Source organism: Takifugu flavidus, chromosome 5, assembly GCF_003711565.1.
Source record: "Takifugu flavidus isolate HTHZ2018 chromosome 5, ASM371156v2, whole genome shotgun sequence".
NCBI lineage: Eukaryota > Metazoa > Chordata > Actinopteri > Tetraodontiformes > Tetraodontidae > Takifugu > Takifugu flavidus.
In genome coordinates, this window is record NC_079524.1 from 17,781,187 (window position 1) to 17,796,185 (window position 14,999).

At 43.4% G+C, this 14,999-nt stretch overlaps 1 protein-coding gene across 1 annotated transcript; it reads left to right on the plus strand.

The window, feature by feature from the left end:
- The first annotated feature begins 1,134 nt into the window (after window positions 1–1,134).
- LOC130525219 (protein NLRC3-like) lies at window positions 1,135–10,090 on the plus strand. The gene is made up of 5 exons (XM_057031726.1): window positions 1,135–1,164; window positions 7,223–7,390; window positions 7,990–8,091; window positions 8,362–8,474; window positions 8,575–10,090. Exons 2-5 carry the CDS (start codon window positions 7,260–7,262, stop codon window positions 9,531–9,533), a joined length of 1,305 nt encoding a protein of 434 aa, XP_056887706.1. The 5' UTR covers window positions 1,135–1,164; window positions 7,223–7,259; the 3' UTR covers window positions 9,534–10,090.
- The last annotated feature ends 4,909 nt before the right edge of the window (window positions 10,091–14,999 follow it).

Consider the following 14,999-nt stretch of genomic DNA (forward strand, 5'->3'; position numbering starts at 1 on the left):
GTGGAGATTAACACGTTAAAAATAAATTGCACTGGTTCACCAGTTGATTTTGTGTTCTTATTTGACCTATACGACACAATTTCACAAAGCTAAACATACATTTTTACAGAATAGTTTTATCCTTCCGATTACCAGCACCAGCTATTCAAAATATATAATGTAGTGGGTTTTTAAATGAACTGAATGATGTCTGCCTTGTCTCTCCTCTACCTGTCCTCCCCCTTCTCCTCCTCTCTCCCTACCCACCCCCCCATCAGCAGGAGGGTTCCCCCCCCATATGAGCCTGGTCCTGCTCAAGGTTTCTTCCTGTTAAAGGGGAGATTTTCCTGTTGATTGTTAGGGATCAGCCCTGGGATTCTGCATAGCACCAGGTTTGACTACAACAGACATTACAAATAAAGATGATTTGATTTGATTTAAAAATAAAAGAACTGCGCCTGAAAATGAAGCAGAAGCAATAAAAACCCAACACCAGCGAAGCTTTCGAAGAATCTCAGATATTGATGAAAAATTCTGGAAATCATGATGGAGAGATATTTTTCTCATGGCTCAAATTCCGCAAGTGATTAAATGGATTTAATGGTGATATTCTGGAGTCCACAATTTCAGGTGAAGTTACACTGGGGAACAATTTGAAAATATCCTGTTGAAATTATTCTAAATTATTCTGATTAAAAATCAAATTGGCACGCTGATTCCAAAATTACAGTCATTCCCCCCAGCCCGTCAAGTTTTGAAAGCTTCTCCTCCAGATCAGCAAATTTCCCCTAATGAGCTGGAGTCAGACTGGCCAGCTGATGACAACTGGATCAGCTCCGTTGGTGCCGTCACCATTAAGAGGTGTGTGCAGCCCCCAAAAGGTCAGAACTGTCAATATCCTATAGGGACACTTTGGACCAGAGGGGATCCTATAGATCAAACAGTTGACCCAGTTTGATTCCGCACCCAAAAACGAACATCTGTCAGCCGAACTCCAGTTGTTTCCCAGTATTTCAGTTAAATCGTGGACCAAATGTTCTGAAGAGAGGCGCTTGTGCTGAATATGACGCGATCCAACTACAAACACGGGACGTGTAGAGGAAGAAGAAGAGCAGAAGTGAAAGTTCTCAACTTCGGGCTCCATCTGGACTGACCGAGCCCTGATGGAAAACCTCTAATATTCAGGTAGCATTTGGTTCTTTCACTGCTGTCGTCTCGAATCAATGTTCCGCTGCGAGATGCGGCTTAATAAGCTGCGTGTGCGCAATGAGCGTGCGCGTGTTTCGGACGCACATTGCGGCTGGTCGACGGGAATGTTGTGACGGATGATCAAACTTTGTACCGTGTTTCCTCTAACTGCGTTTTCCGCTAACCCTGAGCCAACATTTTAGAGGTTGAGGAAGCACATTTTAATACTCACAATAAGTCGACAATATTATTTGCAGTTAGTGGAAAAATCCACGGAAAGAGGGACACAAACGCGACATTTTTAGCCTCCTCTCTTTGTCCCTCCACCAGGGGGACAATCAATCCTTTATTTAAAAAAGGAGAGTATGTAAAGAGGGAGAGATCAAGGCATTCCATTTTATTGTTTTAACAACTGGTTCTTTGTGGAATATGAATTTGTTATTATGGATTTATGAAATGTGTTCTGTTTTGAATGAAGCAGTCAAGAAAACGAAAGGAAACCTAAACCCATGGTGTGTTTTCATATTTTTGGTCCTGTACATGTGGTCAGATGAGATTAGTCTGAGCAGAATTGGGTGTTTTTTGCCCTTTGCTGTGTGTCATCTATTCTATTCAGCATGTTGGGTTGCTTGACTTCTGTTGGGTTGTGGCAACTTGATCATCACTTCTGAGATATTGACACACCTTTTTCCTGAGGCTGGCTCTAATGCTGCCAACACACCTGGCCATGGATATGGTGGGACTTCTGTGATGAGTGGGGTCAGAGGTGGTGGACAAGCTCTGCTCCAAAACAAGCTTGCTAGATATGTTTGGGATCTCCTCCGCCACAACCACCAGCTGCAACTAGTAGCTGTGCACGCCATGCAGAGTTTTGACCTCTAGGTCAGGCTACAGATGTTTTTTCCAGCACCATCATGTGTTCGTGAGAAACATGATGCACCTGATCAAAAAAAGCTGCTTGTAATCTGACAGACGAGCCATGATGAGATGTCAGGTGCGTTGTTGAAAATGAAGATCCTCTTCTTGGAATCCTGTCTGAGATGACAGAAGATGATGCTGCATTTGACCCACTTTGATGATGTGATGACGTATTTCTGTTTAGTTTTGAATGCATTCTCATCTTATTTGTTGAATTTAATGTTGAGAACTGACATCTTGAAAGAATTTAGGTTTTCTTGTAAACCATAACCAGATAAAAAATGATTTAATTTGTATTTGTGTGCGTCCGTCTAATGCCACCGCACCTTCTGAAACACCCAGGAGAAACATTTTTTCCACAACTATTTTATATTAACATGGTGTAAACTTTTAAGATGTCCCAAAACTTTTTTCCAATATATATGTGGCCTGTATGATGTACAGGGTATAATATATTTAGATTTTGATGTGAATGAGCCGACAATACGTCATTGGACAGACCTCTGCTTGTCTGCATAATCATGTTCTTTAATCTTCTTTTCTGTGTCAGCAGACTGTTCCTGCTTAACCGTTTAGACTCACATTTAAAAATGAGCGAATGTGTGATGGAAGAGGAAGAGAGAGCAGAGTCCACAGTGTCCAGCTGTGTGTCCATGAAGAGCGACATGGTCCAAAGACCACCCTTTAAACTTCGGTATTGGACCTCAAGGCTCACCTTTAAAGTAAGGTTTTCTGAACCACAAACTGCCTTAGAACATTTCACAACCATACAAAACATCATTTTGTGGGTATTAGCCTCTACTATCGTGAAAAATGAAATAATTCATCAGCTCTTTAAAATGAAACGGTGCACAGTCCTTTCACCATGTTGGCCTGTGGAAAACCAGTGTTGTCGGCCGATGGACCAGCGTCCCCGTCGTTGCCGGACCACCGTTGGCCACCAGTTGGGTTTTGGGATCAAAGTGGGGGCGTTTCCTGTATCCGGTTCTCCTCACGGATCCATGACTACAACATGTTGCTGCAAGTGCAGAGACGTTTGCTCTGGAAAGAACTTTAGAGCACATTCAGTGCTGCAGGATGAGGGGCTGGAAAAGGTGCCAGTTCTTTTCTCACTGCAGGGAACATTTAAAAAAGGAGAGTATGTAAAGAGGGAGAGATCAAGGCATTCCATTTTATTGTTTTAACAACTGGTTCTTTGTGGAATATGAATTTGTTATTATGGATTTATGAAATGTGTTCTGTTTGAATGAAGCAGTCAAGAAAACGAAAGGAAACTAAACCCATGGTGTTTCATATTTTGGTCCTGTACATGTGGTCAGATGAGATTAGTCTGAGCAGAATTGGGTGTTTTTTGCCCTTTGCTGTGTGTCATCTATTCTATTCAGCATGTGGGTTGCTTGACTTCTGTTGGGTTGTGGCAACTTGATCATCACTTCTGAGATATTGACACACCTTTTTCCTGAGGCTGGCTCCAATGCTGCCAACACACCTGGCCATGGATATGGTGGGACTTCTGTGATGAGTGGGGGGTCAGAGGTGGTGGACAAGCTCTGCTCCAAAAAAGCTTGCTAGATATGTTTGGGATCTCCTCCGCCACAACCACCAGCTGCAACTAGTAGCTGTGCACGCCATGCAGAGAGTTTTGACCTCTAGGTCAGGCTACAGATGTTTTTCCAGCACCATCATGTGTTCATGAGAAACATGATGCACCTGATCAAAAAAAGCTGCTTGTAATCTGACAGACGAGCCATGATGAGAGTCAAGGTGTTGTTGTTGAAAATGAAGATCCTCTTCTTGGAATCCTGTCTGAGATGACAGAAGATGATGCTGCATTGACCCACTTTGATGATGTGATGACGTATTTCTGTTTAGTTTTGAATGCATTCTCTTATTTGTTGAATTAATGTTGAGAACTGACATCTTGAAAGAATTTAGGTTTTCTTGTAAACCATAACCAGATAAAAAATGATTTAATTTTATTTGTGTGCGTCCGTCTAATGCCACCGCACCTTTGAAACACCCAGGAGAAACATTTTTTCCACAACTATTTATGATTAACATGGTGTAAACTTTTAAGATGTCCCAAACTTTTTTCCAATATATATGTGGCCTGTATGATGTACAGGGTATCATAATAGATTTTGATGTGAATGAGCCGACAATACGTCATTGGACAGACCTCTGTGGTCTTGAGAATCATGTTCTTTAATCTTCTTTCTGTGTCAGCAGACTGTTCCTGCTTAACCGTTTAGACTCACATTAAAAATGAGCGAATGTGTGATGGAAGAGGAAGAGAGAGCAGAGTCCACAGTGTCCAGCTGTGTGTCCATGAAGAGCGACAGGTCCAAAGACACCCTTTAAACTTCGGTATTGGACCTCAAGGCTCACCTTTAAAGTAAGGTTTTCTGAACCACAACTCTGCCTTAGAACATTTCACAACCATACAAAACATCATTTTGTGGGTATTAGCCTCTACTATCGTGAAAAATGAAATTCATCAGCTCTTTAAAATGAAACGGTGCACAGTCCTTTCACCATGTTGGCCTGTGAAAACCAGTGTTGTCGGCCCGATGGACCAGCGTCCCCGTCGTTGCCGACCACCGTTGGCCACCAGTTGGGTTTTGGGATCAAAGTGGGGGCGTTTCCTGTATCCGGTTCTCCTCACGGATCCATGACTACAACATGTTGCTGCAAGTGCAGAGACGTTTGCTCTGGAAAGAACTTTAGAGCACATTCAGTGCTGCAGGATGAGGGGCTGGAAAAGGTGCCAGTTCTTTTCTCACTGCAGGGAACAGTTAAAAAAAGCAGCTTAAACTCTGAAAACATGAAAATGATACAGAGACATCATTGATTTATTGATTCAGTTGTTATCAGAATGGATTAGAAATGTTCCTGTTTGATAAAATGCAGTGAATTGGGATTATTAACTCCAACCTCTACAGATTATTTACCTTTCACACAGTCTCATCACTATTTCTGATGTTTCCTCAGGATGGACGAGGACAGAGCAGAGTCCACAGTGCCCAGCTGTGTCCCTGAAGAGTGACCGTCCAAAGATGATACAATAAACTTCAGAAGTTCAGAGAAAATGTAAGAAAACTAAAGCGTGATGATGTGGTGTTGTGTGCAGCTGTTAGTCACATTAACAGCAGCAGGTTGTGAGTTTATTATTGGAGATGTTTAACACTTAAACCTCAGACAGTCATATAGTTACATACTTAATGTGAATTGTTGATTAGAAACAAGATCATGTTTAAACTGAAAGATGAATTCAGACATAAATGCTGGAACAATATTGAGTCTTGATCAGGTTCTTTCATCCTATAAATCAAAGGACTAATAGAGATGTGTTTCATAGTGAGGGGGGGAGCACATCCTATCAAACTGGGACCAGTCAGCTCCACCAGGAGAGTCCTCTTGTTCACAATCTGGAAGCAGATCTGGAGAGCTGAAATGAAGCCCAAACAAAGTAAAACTGTTCAATATGAGATTGAATTTGTGATGTCATGAATTTGTAGTTGTGTTGATGATTTATTAGAGATGGAAATCATTGGTTTACTTATGTTTCAGAAGTGATCTGCAGGAGGTGATAGAAGGTCATAAGATGAGTCTGAAGAGAAGATGTGAACATGTGACTGAAGGAACTCATGAAGCAGGAAGTGGAACCCTGCTGAACAAGATCTACACTGAGCTCTACATCACTGAGGGACAAAGTGAGGAGGTGGACACACAACATGAGGTGAGACAGCTTGAGAGAACCTCCAAGAAGAACATCCAGGACACTCCAATCAAGTGCCAGGGACATCTTCAAAGTCTTATCTGAGCAACAGAGACACTCAGAGTGGTTCTGACCAACGGTGTCGCCGGCGTTGGAAAAACCTTCTCAGTGCAGAAGTTCAGTCTGGACTGGGCAGAAGGTTTGGAGAACCAAGACATCAGTCTGGTGTCCGCTCTCATTCAGGGAGCTGAACTTGATCAGAGATGAGCAGCACAGTCTTCTCTCACTGCTTCATGTTTTCCATCCAACATTACAGAAGATCAGAGCAGAAGATGCTGTCTGTCTGGAAACTTCTGTTCATCTTTGATGGCCTGGATGAAAGCAGATTTTTAAACTGGGTTTCAACAAGCATCAGCTCATCTCTGATGTCACACAAGTATCGTCCGTTGACGTGCTCTGGTGAACCTCATCCAGGGGAACCTGCTTCCCTCAGCTCTCATCTGGATCACCTCCAGACCTGCAGCAGCCTATCAGATTCCTCCTCGTGGTTGACAGGATCACAGAAGTACGAGGCTTCACAGACTCCCAGAAGGAGAGTACTTCAGGAGGAGGTTCAGTGATGAAGATCTGTCCAAGAGAATCATCTCACACATCAAGGCCTCCAGGAGCCTCCACATCATGTGTCTGATCCCAGTTTTCTGCTGGATCACTGCTATAGTTCTGGAGGATGATGACCAGAGACCAGAGAGGAGAGCTGCCCAAACCCGACTGACCTCTACTCACACTTCCTGAGGGTTCAGATAAAGAGGAAGAAGCAGAAGTATGGAGGAAAGCAGAGACCAGGGAAACTGACTGACCTCTAACACTTCTGAGGGTCAGTTAGAGGCAGAAGGAAGTATGGAGGAAAGCAGGAAGAGGAACGATGGGCGGACAAAGAACTCCTTCTGAAGTTGGGTCGGCTGGCGTTTGAACATCTGGAGAAGGGAAACATCCTGTTCTACTCAGAAGACCTGGAGCGATGTGGACTGGACGTCTCGAGGTAGGTGTTGTACTCAGGAGTTTGTACAGAGATCTTCAAAAGAGAGAGTGTGATCTTCCAGAAAATCAGTCTACTGCTTGTCATCTGAGCGTCAGGGAGTTTCTGGCTGCCGTCTACATGTTCCACTGTTACACCAGGAAAGACACAGCGGTTATAAATAAGTTCCTAAAATATTCGAAACCACAACTATTTTATGATTAACATGGTGTAAACTTTTAAGATGTCCCAAAACTTTTTTCCAATATATATGTGGCCTGTATGATGTACAGGGTGACATCATATAATAGATTTTGATGTGAATGAGCCGACAATACGTCATTGGACAGACCTCTGCTTGTCTTCATAATCATGTTCTTTAATCTTCTTTTCTGTGTCAGCAGACTGTTCCTGCTTAACCGTTTAGACTCACATTTAAAAATGAGCGAATGTGTGATGGAAGAGGAAGAGAGAGCAGAGTCCACAGTGTCCAGCTGTGTGTCCATGAAGAGCGACTGGTCCAAAGACCACCCTTTAAACTTCGGTATTGGACCTCAAGGCTCACCTTTAAAGTAAGGTTTTCTGAACCACAACTCTGCCTTAGAACATTTCACAACCATACAAAACATCATTTTGTGGGTATTAGCCTCTACTATCGTGAAAAATGAAATTCATCAGCTCTTTAAAATGAAACGGTGCACAGTCCTTTCACCATGTTGGCCTGTGGAAAACCGGTGTTGTCGGCCCGATGGACCAGCGTCCCCGTCGTTGCCGGACCACCGTTGGCCACCAGTTGGGTTTTGGGATCAAAGTGGGGGCGTTTCCTGTATCCGGTTCTCCTCACGGATCCATGACTACAACATGTTGCTGCAAGTGCAGAGACGTTTGCTCTGGAAAGAACTTTAGAGCACATTCAGTGCTGCAGGATGAGGGGCTGGAAAAGGTGCCAGTTCTTTTCTCACTGCAGGGAACAGTTAAAAAAAGCAGCCTTAAACTCTGAAAACATGAAAATGATAGAGACATCATTGATTTATTGATTCAGTTGTTATTCAGAATGGATTAGAATGTTCCTGTTTGATAAAAATGCAGTGAATTGGGATTATTTAACTCCAACCTCTACAGATTATTTACCTTCATCACAGTCTCATCATAATTTCTGATGTTTCCTCAGGATGGACGAGGACAGAGCAGAGTCCACAGTGCCCAGCTGGGTGTCCCTGAAGAGTGACCGGTCCAAAGATGATACAATAAACTTCAGAAGTTCAGAGGAAATGTAAGAAAACTAAAGCGTGATGATGTGTTTGTGTGCCAGCTGTTAGTCACATTAACAGCAGCAGGTTGTGAGTTTATTATTGGAGATGTTTAACACTTAAACCTCAGACAGTCATATAGTTACAGACTTAATGTGAATATTGTTGATTAGAAACAAGAATCAGGTTTAAACTGAAAGATGAATTCAGACATAAATGCTGGAACAATATTGAGTCTTGATCAGGTTCTTTCATCCTATAAATCAAAGGACTAATAGAGATGTGTTTCATAGTGAGAGGGGGGAGCACATCCTATCAAACTGGGACCAGTCAGCTCCACCAGGAGAGTCCTCTTGTTCACAATCTGGAAGCAGATCTGGAGATGCTGAAATGAAGCCCAAACAAAGTAAAACTGTTCAATATGAGATTTAATTTGTGATGTCATGAATTTGTAGTTGTGTTGATGATTTATTATAGATGGAAATCATTGGTTTACTTATGTTCAGGAAGTGATCTGCAGGAGGTGATAGAAGGTCATAAGATGAGTCTGAAGAGAAGATGTGAACATGTGACTGAAGGAACTCATGAAGCAGGAAGTGGAACCCTGCTGAACAAGATCTACACTGAGCTCTACATCACTGAGGGACAAAGTGAGGAGGTGGACACACAACATGAGGTGAGACAGCTTGAGAGAACCTCCAAGAAGAACATCCAGGACACTCCAATCAAGTGCCAGGACATCTTCAAAGTCTTATCTGAGCAACAGAGACACATCAGAGTGGTTCTGACCAACGGTGTCGCCGGCGTTGGAAAAACCTTCTCAGTGCAGAAGTTCAGTCTGGACTGGGCAGAAGGTTTGGAGAACCAAGACATCAGTCTGGTGCTTCCGCTCTCATGCAGGGAGCTGAACTTGATCAGAGATGAGCAGCACAGTCTTCTCTCACTGCTTCATGTTTTCCATCCAACATTACAGAAGATCAGAGCAGAAGATCTGACTGTCTGGAAACTTCTGTTCATCTTTGATGGCCTGGATGAAAGCAGATTTTCACTGGGTTTCAACAAGCATCAGCTCATCTCTGATGTCACACAAGTATCGTCCGTTGACGTGCTCCTGGTGAACCTCATCCAGGGGAACCTGCTTCCCTCAGCTCTCATCTGGATCACCTCCAGACCTGCAGCAGCCTATCAGATTCCTCCCTCGTGTGTTGACAGGATCACAGAAGTACGAGGCTTCACAGACTCCCAGAAGGAGGAGTACTTCAGGAGGAGGTTCAGTGATGAAGATCTGTCCAAGAGAATCATCTCACACATCAAGGCCTCCAGGAGCCTCCACATCATGTGTCTGATCCCAGTGTTCTGCTGGATCACTGCTATAGTTCTGGAGGACATGATGACCAGAGACCAGAGAGGAGAGCTGCCCAAAACCCTGACTGACCTCTACTCACACTTCCTGAGGTTCAGATAAAGAGGAAGAAGCAGAAGTATGGAGGAAAGCAGAGACCAGGGAAACTGACTGACCTCTACTCACACTTCCTGAGGGTTCAGATAAAGAGGAAGAAGCAGAAGTATGGAGGAAAGCAGAGACCAGAGGAACTGACTGAGGCTGACAAGAACTCCTTCTGAAGTTGGGTCGGCTGGCGTTTGAACATCTGGAGAAAGGAAACATCATGTTCTACTCAGAAGACCTGGAGCGATGTGGACTGGACGTCTCCGAGGTGTCGGTGTACTCAGGAGTTTGTACAGAGATCTTCAAGAGAGAGAGTGTGATCTTCCAGAAATCAGTCTACTGCTTTGTTCATCTGAGCGTTCAGGAGTTTCTGGCTGCCGTCTACATGTTCCACTGTTACACCAGGAAAGACACAGCGGTTATAAATAAGTTCCTAAAATATTCGAAACCAAACCCCTTTTCCTGGTTTCCTGGGTTGTATAATAACGATCCAGCCACATCTCTTGATGACTTCCTCAGGAGAGCACTAATGAAATCTCTGAAAGTAAAAATGGCCACCTGGACTTGTTTGTTCGCTTCCTTCATGGTCTCTCTCTGGAGTCCAATCAGAGGATCCTGGGTGGACTGTTGGATCAGATGGAGAACCACCAGAAACCATCCAGAAGGTCCTCAACAACCTGAAGGAGCTGAACAGTGATGAAATCTCCCCAGACAGAAGCATCAACATCTTCCACTGTCTGATGGAGATGAAGGATCAGTCAGTCCATCAGGAGATCCAAGAGTTCCTGAAGTCAGGGGAGATATCAAAGAGGGAACTGTCAGAGATCCACTGTTCAGCTCTGGCCTACCTGCTGCAGATGTCAGAGGAGGTCCTGGATGAGCTGAACCTGCTGCAGTACAACACCTCAGATGAGGGACGACGTCGCCTGATTCCAGCTGTGAGGAACTGCAGGAAGGCCGAGTAAGTAAAGATTTTGGGGCCGGACATCGGCGTTTAAATCAAGCGAGTGGATCATGTCAGGTAGCAATACCCCCTCCAGTGGTCATTCCTTCAATTCTTTATCTCCATTGCAGCGTCCATAAATAAAAAACAAAAACAATTCATCCAGAAATGTTCAACACTGGCTGGATATAAGTTCAAAGGTCAATCCAGACAAACCAACATAAGGCAGGAATAATAGGAGCCACAAGTTAACTGACTATCATGAAATTACTGTCATGTCATTAAATAACTTTTGTTTGTTTGTATACATCGTATTCTAACGACAGAAAAACACATTTTAACTAATGACACGTGACTATTTTGCTTCATTTGTTCAACGTAAAAACAGCCGGCCTCGTTGGTTTAAATGGGTGTTTTAGGTCTTTGTGGCGGTTCCGTTTGGAGCCTTTATGTGACCCACAAAGTTGTTTGAGCCTTTCCACACCCGTTAGGTGGCAACTTCATCACATAGCAACAAAAGGTGCAGTGAAAATGATTTGAAGGGAAACAGGCAGATAGAACAGAAGCTGAGGGCAATCGATGCAACCAGAGACTCTGATGTCATCGATCGGATCGCTGAATTAAGACTTGACGCACCATCGTACAAATTGGATGAAATGCAAAATATCCAAAGAGCCGATAGACAGATAAAAAGATGCACGTTTCTTTAAACCATTTGCTATAATCATTTTAAATATTGAGTAATTATGAGCTGTTCTAAAATAAGACAAATGTTAAGAATAATTCAGTTGCATTTCAGATCTGATGGTCGTTCAAACTGTTGCTCTACGGTGTTGAATTTAGCTTTTCCAGGAAATGAGCTACATTTGTGTTGAGGTAGATTCTCAGATAAGTTGATGAGAAATCCAAAGTTTGACTCACTATTTTTGTTTCATACACAACAGACTGTCTGGTAGTTTTCTTTCAACGAGTCATTGGGAAGTTGTGGCCTCAGCAATGACGTCAAACCCTTCTCATCTACGGGAGCTGAGCTTAAGCATGAACAAAAGCCTGACAGATGCCAGAGTAAAGTTACTGTCTTCTGCAATGATGCATCCAAACTGCAGACTGGAGACGCTCAGGTCAGGAGGCCTCTGTTGGTCTTTTCTAAATTTCTTTACATTTTCTGCTTTTCTCTTCATTTTCAGATTTAGAAATGTGTTTTTATTTGCCCCATTTATTCCTTTTCCAGTGTGACTGAGTGCTGCAGTTATCAGAGATCAGCTGTGACTCTCTGGCCTCGGCGCTGAGGTCCAATCCCTCCCATGAGGTTCTGGACCTGAGTGGGAACCAACTGAAGGATCCAGGAGTGAAGCTGCTCTGTGGTTGCTCCAGGATCCTCTCTGTGAGCTGGAGACTCTCAGGTCAGTCAGAGATGATCCAGTACTTTCCCAGGTGTAACTAGTTAGACAATAACTGTTTACATGTTTGATCTTTGTTATAAACGTAGTGTTACAGTTCTCAGAAAAAAGACCACACAGGACAGATTTGCAGTATTAAATTGGTTGTGGAAATCTGTCCCATGTGAGGATGGTCATCAATGACTAGAAAGGAAGTATCAGTTGTAGATTTGTCTTGTTTTATTTTAGGCTGGCCACAAAACCGCCCAAACATTCAGAACAATCAAAAATGGTTCTTCCTGTCTTTTAAAGATCAGAAGGAAAACTAGAAAACCCAAAAAAAAGCTGCTGCAGTGTGCCATGCCCCTTCTCTACTGAGAAAAGCCATCCCAAAAAAGAGAAAAGCCTAAGTGTGAAGTGAGCCCCCTGTTAAACCTTGGTACCGAAAGCCTGCAGTCATTCTCATCTTAGGTGGCTTCATTCCAGCCAGAAGCCCAAACCTGCCTCCCTCTTAAAGGGGCAGCAGGTCAGTCCAACCACAGAAACCTTCATGAAGATCTGAAGCTTTCAGCATCCACAATTGTTGCACCTCACTTCCATTGGAGTCCAAATCAGAAGTCAACAAGTTGATTCTACACCGATTCTACACAATGCAACCATTTTAAAAAGGTTTCCATCCATAAGTTTTCACACATTTTTATACAAATCTGTTTGTTCATCGCCTCCTTCTGTTGTAATGGTCATTAAAGAAAATGACCTTATTGGAGTTTTTCTCCTCACAAATATGACTTTCTATGAACGATGCAATAAATGCAGCTTGCAATCTAAGACAATATGGAAGTATGTGTATATAATAGTAGTGGAAGTAGCTCATAAAATAATACATTTGCTCTTCTCATCGAATCTTTCTATGTTATTAAAGAAAAACCTGCTCTTAGTCAACAACATCGAAGACATCAACCAAAAATCCTAATTTTCTACAATATAATATAAAACGTTAGAGAAGACTCTTTCTGCAGAGACACTGGTGGCAGGAATGCAGAAGTATCACTTGCTCAACTTGGAAGGTGGAGCAGAAACCACCAGCTGAGAAGGTCCTCAGCGAGAGGAAGTGGTGGAGAACCATGAAACTTGCTAAGCTCCACCTCAGCTCCAGAGACGGGCTGAGCTGGAGCTGTGGCACCAGTATCGCCCAGAAGAGCCTCCAACAAACAAGCTCTTCTCTTGGGAGGAGAGGGCTTTGAATCTCAGCTCAGTGTGCTTGTCTCTAGTAGGTGGCAGCTGCACCTTTTCCTGAGGTCCTTGTTGATGCCCTGAGGGGAACTGATGCTCCTGCAATGTTTTCTGGCAGCATTGAGCTTGCAGTGGGGCAATCAAACACACTGTGGGGGGGCTCTCTTTCCTTCTCTCATCTGGAGAACAAGTGACACCAGCTGCCAATCATTGTTGGAGAAATGTGCAGTCAGGGGAACGATGCGTCCAGACTATAGCCACCCTTCCAGCATCCAGCAGTGTCTAAAACCTTTGATTTGGTTTCACCAGAGAGTGTAGGGATTGCAGGGTCGCTGCAGCATCGCCCACAAGCTATCAGGAGTGGGTCGCTTTGTCCCAACTCCTGACAAGAGTTGAGTGCTGTTGAGAAATGTGGTCTCACAAACTTGGAAGGTATTTTGACCTACACACACTTTACATACGCTGTAGATCTTGTCCAACCGCCCTGAAAGAACCCAAAACGAACATATGGCAGATAAGCCGGTGCAGGACCAGAGGTTTGTTGCTTGTAAGCTGTGTTTTGCTCTGGTACATGTTGATTTTTATTTGTCTTCTCTCAAAATAATTGTTATTTTAGTCTAAGTCGCTGCAGTTTATCAGAGACCAGCTGTGATTCTGTGGCCTCAGCTCTGAAGTCCAACCTCTCCCATCTGAGGGTTCTGGACCTGAGCTACAACCCGTTGCAGGATTCAGGAGTGAAGCGGCTCTGTTCTGGACTGGAGAGTCCAAACTGTAAACTGGAGAGGCTCAGGTCAGTCTTCATTTTTCTACCTATATACCAGCTGCTAAGATGGTGAAGTGAGGCTGTTCTCAACACTGCTGTGATGCACCACATTAAAAAATTCCTTGGAATATCATGAATTCAGGTCTGACCCAACTAAGAACTAACGTAGGTTTAGTACTGACGCAGATAACATGCAGACCTGCACCGTATAACCTCATCCTGCATTTTTCAGATTAGAATACTGCAGCTTATCAGAGATCAGCTGTGGCTCTCTGGCCTCGGCGCTGAGGTCCAATCCCTCCCATCTCAGAGAACTGGACCTGAGTTGGAACCAGCTGAAGGATTCAGGAGTGAAGCTGCTGTCTGATCTCGTAGAGAATCCACACTATGGGCTGGAGACATTGAGACATTTCTGGTAGAAGCCAGTCACCCCCGCTCATCTGCTGCATCACTCACTGACCACTGGTGAAGAGCATCTGTGGAAACATCTGCCGTCTACTCCCTCCATAGATGAAGAATTCAGTTTTTAGAAAGCGCTGGTGGACTTTCAGGAGATCAGTCGATGGTCGACAAAGCAGAAGCAGCTTCGCCTTGAAGTTAAATTTGTTCCTGGTATCACACAATGCATCTTTATAAAGTTCTAAATGGCTCCTCAGCCACTCTTAGAAACATGGAAACATTCTCTTAATTGTCTCTTCAAATGTCTGTATTATACGTTACTATTTTACATCATGCCTTCAGAATCTTTAGGGTTTAGTATTTACTGTATCTGTGACATGGAGCATTGGAATATTTCAGCTGCAGCCAGCAAAAACCCATCAGAATGACGGCTATCGGTGGGAACCGCAGGTCATTTGACTTTAGTCAGTCTGTTCAATGTTATAGGATTTATTGCAATCTAATAAAAACTATGAATAAATGTGGGAAATAGGAAATAAGAAGAAGCAAAATGACCAAATAAAATTCCCATGAATACTGTAAATTTAAAGATGTCAAGAATGGAATATCAGCTTAAATTTAATCAAACATAAAGTGAAAAGGCCTCCTTTAAGTTTACTGCAAAAATAAACACAAAATCAAGAGCGACACGCACCAAAAACGTCTCATTCTCTCTTCTGTCTCCACTCATTCTTTTATATTCTCTTAAGATAATGGGGACGGGGTCG